This window comes from Mandrillus leucophaeus, unplaced genomic scaffold, assembly GCF_000951045.1.
Source record: "Mandrillus leucophaeus isolate KB7577 unplaced genomic scaffold, Mleu.le_1.0 Scaffold270, whole genome shotgun sequence".
Lineage (NCBI taxonomy): Eukaryota > Metazoa > Chordata > Mammalia > Primates > Cercopithecidae > Mandrillus > Mandrillus leucophaeus.
Genome location: NW_012102810.1, coordinates 816425 through 825462, shown reverse-complemented (window position 1 = coordinate 825462; position 9038 = coordinate 816425). Strand labels below are relative to the sequence as shown.

At 46.6% G+C, this 9038-nt stretch overlaps 1 protein-coding gene across 1 annotated transcript in view; it reads right to left on the bottom strand.

Annotated features, from left to right (window-relative positions):
• The window catches only part of ATP6V1E1 (ATPase, H+ transporting, lysosomal 31kDa, V1 subunit E1), a 49684-nt gene extending 46689 nt beyond the window's left edge, over nt 1-2995 (bottom strand). Inside the window, exon 1 of the mRNA XM_011984636.1 lies at nt 2776-2995. Within this exon, the coding sequence (XP_011840026.1) occupies nt 2776-2808 (33 nt within the window). The 5' untranslated portion in view covers nt 2809-2995. The remainder of the gene's footprint in view (nt 1-2775) is intronic.
• Between the last annotated feature and the right edge of the window lie 6043 nt (nt 2996-9038).

Sequence of the window (9038 nt, the reverse complement as noted above, 5' to 3'; positions counted from 1 at the left end):
TTAATGTAGGAGGTGGAGCTTGCAGTGAGCCGAGACTGTGCCACTGTACTCCAGTCTGGGCCACAGAGCCAGACTCTGTCTCAAAAAAAAGAAAAAAAAAGAAAAAGGGGTCCTCCATTTGACACATTTTTGTTCATTTATAGAGACAGGGTCTTTTGCTCTGTCACCCAGACGGAGCACTGTGGCATGATCATAGCCCACTGCAGCCTCGACCTCCTGGGCTCAAATGATTCTCCCGCACCAGCCTCCCTAGTAGCTAGGAGCACATGTGTGCCCCACCACACCTGGCTGATTTTTTTTTTTTTTTTTTTTTTTTTGAGAGAGTCTTGTTCTGTTGCCCAGGCTGGAGTGCAATGGTGCGATCTTGCCTCACCATAACCTCCACCTTCCTGGTTCAAGAAATTCTCCTGCCTCAGCCTCCCTAGTAGTTGGAATTACAGGCATGCGCCAGCACGCCCTGCTAATCTTGTATTTTAGTTGAGACAGGGTTTTGCCACGTTGGCCAGGCTGGTCTGGAACTCCTGACCACAGGTGATCCGCCCACCTCGGCCTTCCAAAATGCTGCAATTACAGGCATAAGCTACCGTGTCCAGACAGCCTGGCTTATTTTTTAACAAAAAATTTTTTAGAGATAAGGTCTATGTTGCCCAGGCTGGTCTTGAACTCCTGGGATCAAGCGATCCTCCCACCTCAGTCTCCCAAAGTGCTGGAGGTAGCAGGTGTGAGCCACTGCATCTGGCTTGTATTTGTGTTTATTAATATTACAATTTTTTGAGCTGGAGTCTCACTCTGTTGCCCAGGCAGGAGTGCTGTGGCATGATCTTGGCTCACTGCAACCTCTGCCTGTTGGGTTCAAGCGATTCTCCTGCCTCTGCCTCCTGAGTAGCGGGGACTACAGGTGCACCCCACTAGGCCCAGATAATTTTTTTTGAGATGGAGGCTCGCTCTGTCGCCTAGGCTCACTCGGCCTCCCGGGTTCACGCCATTCTCCTGCCTCAGCCTCCCAACTAGCTGGCACTACAGGCGCCCCACCACGCAGGGCTAACTTTTCGTATTTGTAGTAGAGACGGGTTTCACCGTGTTAGCCAGGATGGTCTCGATCTCCTGACCTCGTGATCCAACTGCATCGGCCTCCCAAACTGCTGGGATTACAGGCGTGAGCCACGGAGCCCGACCAATTTTTTTTTTTTTTTTTTTTTGAGACGGCGTCTGGCTCTGTTGCCCAGGCTGGAGTGCAGTGGCGGGATCTCCCCTGGCTGCAAGCTCCGCCTCCCAGGTTCACGCCATTCTCCTGCTTCAGCCTCCCAGGTAGCTGGGACTACAGGCGCCTACCACAATGCCCGGCTAATTGTTTGTATTTTTAATAGAGCCAGGGTTTCACCATGCTGTCCAGGTTCGTCTCGAACTCCTGACCTCAGGTGATCCGCCCTCCTTAGCCTCGCAAAGTGCTGGGATTACAGACGTGAGCCACCGCGGCCGGCCCCAGCCCGTATTTCACAAATGTTAACACACATTTGTTAACACACAAATGTTAACACACAAATGTTAACACACACATTAGTGGGAAGGCAATCATTATAATCCATTACGATAGAGGGGGCTTCCCCAAAATGAAGATTAACAGTACATACAGGTCTGGCGCGGTGGCTCATGCCCGTAATCCCAGCACTTGGGGAGGCCCAGGTGGGAGGATCACCTGAGGTCAGGAGTTCGAGATCAGCCAGGCCAACATGGTGAAACCCCGCCTCTACTAAAAAAACAAAACAAACAAACAAAAAAAACCACAAAAATTAGCCGGGCGTGGGGCGCGAGCCTGTAATCCCAGCTTCATAGGGAGGCTGAGGCAGGAGAATCGCTTGAACCCGGAAAGCGGAGGTTGCAGTGAGCCGAGATCGCGCCCTTGCACTCCAGCCTGCGCAACAGTGCGAGACTCCGTCTCAAAAAAAAAAAAAAAAAAAAAAAAGAGAGAAAGAAAAAAACAGTTCATAAAGTAAACGACCTTGTCAAAACAATACTGGTTGGAAACAGGTCTCTTCCCTCCGCACTGTTTCTTTCCTATCATATGCCTTAAGCACTTCCCGCAGGGTTTAAAACAAACAAACAAAAAATGGGACAAGGCTGTTTTCTTTTTTCTTTTTTTTTCTTCAGAGGAAGTCTCGCCCTGTAGCCCCTGCTGGAGTGCAATGGCGCGACCTCGGCTCACTGCAACCTCCGCCTCCTGGGTTCAACGGGTTCAAGCGATTCTACTTCGTCAGCCTCCCGAGTAGCTGGGATTACAGGCGCGCCACCACGCCCGGCTAATTTTGTATTTTTAGTAGAGACCGGGGTTTCACCATTTTGGTCAGGCTAGACTCGGACTGCTGACCTCAGGTGATCCGGCCGCCTCGGCCTCCCAAAGTGCTGGGATTACAGGCGTGAGCCACTGTCTCCGGCCACAAGGCTGTTTTCACTCCTTGTACAGATCTCTGTCCGACTAGGCACAGTGAATATCCTTGGAAAACAGGGAATGCTGAGGTGGGGGGCAAAGAGCCAGGGCGTTCAAGAAGGCGGAGCGCAGGCAAGCGGGCAGTGCGCAAGACCCGAGCAAAAGTCACACGAGCTGCGGGGCAAATCTCCTTCCTCAGGCCGACCTCTAGGGTCTGGTGACTTGGAGCAAGGGGCCTTCCTGCGGCAGTTGGGCGACTCAAGGCCCGCGGCCTCCACGAGCCGGGCTCCAGCCCATCCCCCGGGACTGGCGCCGCGGCTTCGCGAGACCCACCCAACCAAGCCCCTCACCTGCTTCTGCACGTCAGCATCGCTGAGAGCCATGGCGAGAGTAATGCTAGGTCGGTGAGCAGCAGGACCGAGTTTAGGTTTAAAGGGTGAGGGGAGACGAATGGGCAAAGGGTAGCCCTGCGCAGATCTCGGTTTCCTTTACTTTATAAACGCGGGTTCCGGTTCCTGCCAGGTGACTGCACAGTTCATCCGCATGACCCTTCTCAGCCAATAGGAAGAGAGCGACGCCCAGGAAGTCCCGCCCTGTCCCGGCTTGTGGGCGCGTGCTCGGGTGCTTTTACGTCGCTGGCTCGTGACCTGACCTGTGTTTTTTACCTAAACTGGGGTCCCGGGTAGGCGGAAGAAAACATAAGGAGTTTCTCTATCTGAAATTAATCGGGCTGTTTTGAGGAGTACTGGTTAGGTACATTGGAGAGTGCGCTTTTATTGCAATTTTTCTCGTAATTACACAGGGTTATGGGTTTAGGGGAGGAAGATCACAGAGGTCCAATGTCATTTTATTAATGCCAGTCAAGGGTACATGATTTTTGGCCGGGCGTGGTGGCTCACGCCTGCAGTTCTGACACTTTGGGAGACTGAGGCGGGTGTATCGCTTGACCTCGAGTTCGAGACCAGCCTGGGCAACATAGAGAAACCCCGTCTCTACCAAAAGGAAAAAAAAAAAAAAAAAGAAACGTGATTTCTGACTATTCATGTCAACCTTGATTACCTGGATAAAGTAGGGTTTGTAGGTTTCTCCACTCTAAAGTTTCTTTTTTTAACCCCCTTTCCATACTGTAGTCTTAGGAAGGAAGCCACTGTGCAAAGCCCACACCTAGGGAGTGGGGAGCTATGCTCAACTTCCTTGTTAGGGTGGAGCAGCTACATAATTTATTTGGAACTTTTCTGAGATAGCCTGTATATTTTTCAAAAGCCTTCCCAGGTCGCATTTAGAGGAATATTAGGACAGAAATCCCCCCAGGCTCATTTGTGTTTGGATTTACCTCAAGCCCCAGTTTTTTCCCCCAAAATCCCAAAGGCAAAAACGTTTGAAAATTCCTTTATCTTTAGGAAAGACTGACTTCTAATAGTAGAATAAGGGGTCAAATGATACACCCACTGTTTTCTTTTTACTGTGCTATGCTTACCCACCATTTTTATTAGCTTTTTATCTTGAAGAAATTTGAGATATAGTAACTTGTAAGAATACTGCATTGACCTCCCTTCACCTAGATTCAAGTTGTTAACATTTTGCTACATGTACGTTAACACTTTATTTTCATATACACACACACTTCCTGTTTTAGTGTGTCATAAGAACAAGGATGTAGCAAATTCAGGAAATTTAGTTTACTAGGCTGAACATTAATTTGCTTTGCCCCAGGCCAGGCGCGGTGGCTCACGCCTGTAATCCCCGCATTTTTGGAGGCTAAGGCAGGTGGATCACCTGAGGTCGGGGGTTCGAGGCTAGCCTGACCGACATGGAGAAACCCCATCTCTACTAAAAATACAAAATTAGCAGGGCGTGGTGGTGCATGCCTGTTATCCCAGCCACTCGGGAGGCTGAGGCAGGAGAAGTGCTTCAACCCAGGACATGGAGGTTGCGGTGAGCACAGATGGTGCCACTGCACTCTAGCCTGGGCAATGAGAGTGAGACTCCATCTCAAAAAAAAAAATAAAAATAAAAATAAAAATTTCTTTGTCCCATCAATCCATCAATGTACTTTATAACTTTTTTTTTTTTTTTTTTGAGACAGAGTCTCGCTCTATTGTCCAGACTAGAGTGCAGTGGCACCATCTCGGCTCACCACAACCACCACCACAATTGAACCTCCTGGGTTCAATTGATTCTCCTGCCTCAGCCTCCCCAGTAGCTGGGATTACCGGCACCTGCCACCACACCCAGCTAATTTTTGCATTTTTCGTAGAGATGGGGTTTCAGCATGTTGGCCAGGGTGGTCTTGAACTCCCGACCTCTGGTGATCCGCCCGCCTTGGCCTCCCAAAGTGCTGGGATTACAGGGGTGAGCCACCGTGGCCGGCCATAACCTTTTTTTATAACCGTACTTTTTAACCTTTTATAACCTTCTTATAAGCTTACTTTATACCCTTTATAACCTGGATTGGATCCAGGATCACTTACTGTATTAGTGATCATGTCTTTTTAGTCTCCTTTAATATGGAAGAGTTTCCTCAGACTTACCTTTCTTGATAGTGACATTTCGAAGAATATAGGCCAGTTGTAGAAAACCAATTTTTTGTTTTGTTTTGTTTTTTTGAGACAGAAGACTCTGTCGCTCAGGCTGGAGTGCAGTGGTGTCAACGTGGCTCGCTGCAACCTCTGCCTCCCAGGTTCAAGAGATTGTCCTGCCTCAGCCTCTCCAGCAGCTGGGATTCCAGGCGCCCACCACCGCACCCTGCTGATTTTTGTATCTTAGTAGAAGTAGGGTTTTGCCATGTTGGCCAGGCTGTTCTTGGAACTCCTGACCTCAGATGATCTGCCTGCCTTGGCATCCCAAAGTGCTGGGATTACAGGTGTGAGCCACTGTGCCCGGCCTCAATTGGGTTTTGACAGTTACCTCATGATTAGATTCAGGTTACGCATTATAGCAGGAGTACTACATGTGTGATACTCTTTGATGTCCTCTTTGCAACACATCAGCAAGTACATGATGTCCGTTTGCCCCTTTTTAATTTTATTTTTAAAATTGAGACAGAGTCCTGCAGTGTTTGCCAGGCTGGTCTTGAACTCCTGGGCTCAGGGGATCCTCCCACCTCAGCTCTTTGTCCTTTTAGTGGGAATGGTACATATATCTCTATCTATATGTATAGATATGTATGTGTTTTTTTTTTTTTTTTGAGATCAGTTTCGCTATTGTTGCCCAGGCTGGAGTGCAGTGGCACGGTCTCAGCTCACTGCAACCTCCACCTCCCAGGTTCAAGTGATTCTTCTGCCTCAGCCTCCTGAGTAGCTGGGACTACAGGTGCGCACCACCACGCTCAGCTAATTTTTGTATTTTTGGTAGAGACTGGGTTTCACTGTATTGGCCAGGCTAGTCTCAAACTCCTGACCTTGTGATCTGTCCGCCTTGGCCTCCCAAAGTGTTGGGATTACAGGCGTGAGCTACAGCGCCCAGCTGGTACACATATTTTTAAGGCTGTTAATACATGCTGCCATTTTTTTCCCCATAGTGTACAATGTTCCTTGTAGTGTATGACAGATTGGTATACATATTTGATATATCTATTTCAGAATACTGATAATGCAGGATAAAGGAAAGATTTACCCACAGAACAATAAATGCTGCCATTAATATATTTATTAATACATGTTGCCATTTTTTCCATTTGTACTAGTGCACAGTGTTCCTTGTAGTGTATGACATATTGGTGTACATATTGGTATACATATTTGAAAGCACTGATAATGCTGGATAAAGGAAGGATTTAGCCACAGAACAATAAAACAGGGCAAGAGAAACTGATGCAATTGACCTTAACTTGATCACTTTTAAGCTAAACTAGATTGGATTGTCTAATTTTGTTCACCTTTTACATTAATAGCTTCATTCTTTATCATCCTAAAAAACAGATTTCAGGAGTATGCCGCCCTCTAGCATCCCTAGGTCAGGCTGAGATGGAATTAACACATTTTGATTACAATTCCTCCTCTATTTTTATAGTGTTCTGCAAATGACAGGATTTGGAGAGTAGAAGCAGCAGTCTAATGCCACATGTCAAATTGTTTCTGAAATTAATGTCCTGAATGGATGTAGCACTGTCTAGATCAACTGTGCTTTTGTTTTTTGGAAAACAGTGTGATAACCTTTATGAATCTTCTTCTTCTTTTTTTTTTTTTTTTTTTTTTGAGATGGAGAGTCTCGCTGTGTCACCAGGCTGAAGTGCAGTGGCGTGATCTTGGCTTACTGCAACCTCTGCCTCCCGGGTTCAAGCAATTCTCCTGCGTCAGCCTCCCGAGTAGCTGGGACTACAGGCACGTGCCATCATGCCCGGCTAATTTTTGTATTTTTAGTAGAGACAAGGTTTCACCATGTTGGCCAGGCTGGTCTTGAACTCCTGGCCTCCTCAGGTGATCTGCTGGCTTCGGCCTCCCAAAGTGCTAGGATTAAAGGCATGAGCCACTGCGCCTGGCCACGATTTACTTATTTTTATTTTGAGACATTAGAAAATACATAAAAATACAAAGAATAATTTATTCCCATACCATGTACCACTACCCAAAATTAACAATTAATATTTGTCACATTTACTTCAAGACTTCACTTGAAAAACAAATCGTAGATATAGTTACTATCCCCTTTTGCGGCACCTACTCCTCCCCCATGTTAGTTTCTCTTTAAAACTCCATTTTGTTCAGTTTTGCTGATTCACCAAGGAACAGGCCAGGTCCTGTCTGAAAGGAATGTGGTAAGCTTTACAGAGATAACCTCTGGAGGGAAAGAGTTGTTATGAGTACATGCAAAGATGAGCCGGTTGGTAGTTTTCCAAATCCAATTTTCTCCTACACGCTTAGGTCTTGTGGAGACATTTTAAAACATATTTTCAGACAAGTTCCAAAAAACTCCACTCCTAGATAAGCCTATTTGTGGCTTCACCAAAATCACTGGCCTAGATTCCTGTCAGGTTAGTCAGAAAGAGATGGTTCATGTGCTCTCACCTACACCCAGGCAGGTTTACTAGATACCGAATCAGCAGGATAAATAAGCTAACGCTGGAGTTTGCTCAGGGGGACAAAGCGGGAAAGACTAGAAGTAAATGTAAATAATCTGTCCTTAAATGTTGAGCAAATAATTTGAAAAAGAAAAAACAAAGTGTAGCCAAAAATAGTAACTCTAACTTAGGTGTCTGCACTTTTTGCCTCTTTCCAACCACATCACTATGCTACAGTGATTTAAAACCTAGATGGCATCAAGTCACTCCCCAATTTACAACTCTGTCGTGGCTTCTGCTTGCTCCTGAAGCCTTCCCTGCTGGCTCTAGTAGATGAGACTACTGAGTCTGGCCCTGTATACTTGCCTGCCCTCATGACGCCTCCTCCCTTTGTACACTACCTCAAAGCTTTACTGCTTTCCTTTCCGTTTTTTTGAAAACATCAAGTTTTCTGCTTGAGAAGTTCTTTTCTTCCACTTACCACTTAACTTAGTTTTCATCCTTTAGGTCTCAGAATCTCTTTGGGGAGAGCTTATCCTGGCCACCCTCTCACCTTCTTCGCTATTCCAGTGAAACCTTGTCTGTTTCAGGGCCTGCCACCTTCTTTTTTGTTTGTTTGTTTTGGTTTGGTTTTTTTGAGATGGAGTCTTGCTCTGTCGCCCAGGCTGGAGTGCAGTGGAGTGATCTCAGTTCACCACAACCTCCACCTCCTGGGTTCAAGCGATTCACCTGCCTCAGTCTCCCGAGTAGCTGGGACCACAGGCACCAGTCACCATGCCCAGCTAATTTTTTTGTATTTTTAATAGAGATAGGGTTTCACTATGTTGGCCAGGCTGGTCTGGAACTCCTGACCTCACGATCCACCCGCCTCAGGCTCCCAAAGTGCTGGGATTACAGGCATGAGCCATTGCACCTGACCCATGCCATCATCTTAAATAATTTTTACTTTTTTTCTGTTTCAATGTTTTTCTTTTCTGGTTTTCCAACTAAGATGTTAGTTTCACAAGAGGGACCACGTCTGATGTACTCATCATTGCTTTTGCTAGCATCCAGCCTGGTTAATGGCAGGGATTCAATTAACAATTGATTGGCCAGGTGCGGTGGCTGGCACCTGTAATCCTAGCACTTTGGGAGGCTGAGACAGGCAGATCACTTGAGCCCAGGAGTTTGAGACCAGCCTGTAGTTCTTGCTGCTTGGGAGTACGAGGCCAGAGGATTGCTTGAGCCTGGGAAGTCAAGGCTACAGTAAGTCGTAATCACATCACTGTACTCTAGCCTGGGTAACAGAGTAGAAGTAGAGACTCTGTCTCAAAAGGAAGAAAAAAAAAAAAAAAGCAACAAACAACTGATGACTGGAAATGAATAAAATGAGTAGAGTCTAGTTTAGAGTAGATAACCACATTAGGCGGTAGGATAGAGATTTGTAGCGCCTCTTAAAATCTGTCCAAAACTCCCCCCAAAACTGACCAGGTGCAGTAGCTCATGACTATAATCCCAGCACTTCAGGAGGCCAAGGCAGGTGGATCACTTGAGGCCACAAGTTCAAGACAAGCCTGGATAACACAGCAAGACACTATCTCTACCAAAGAAAACTGTAAAAAATTAAATAAAAAG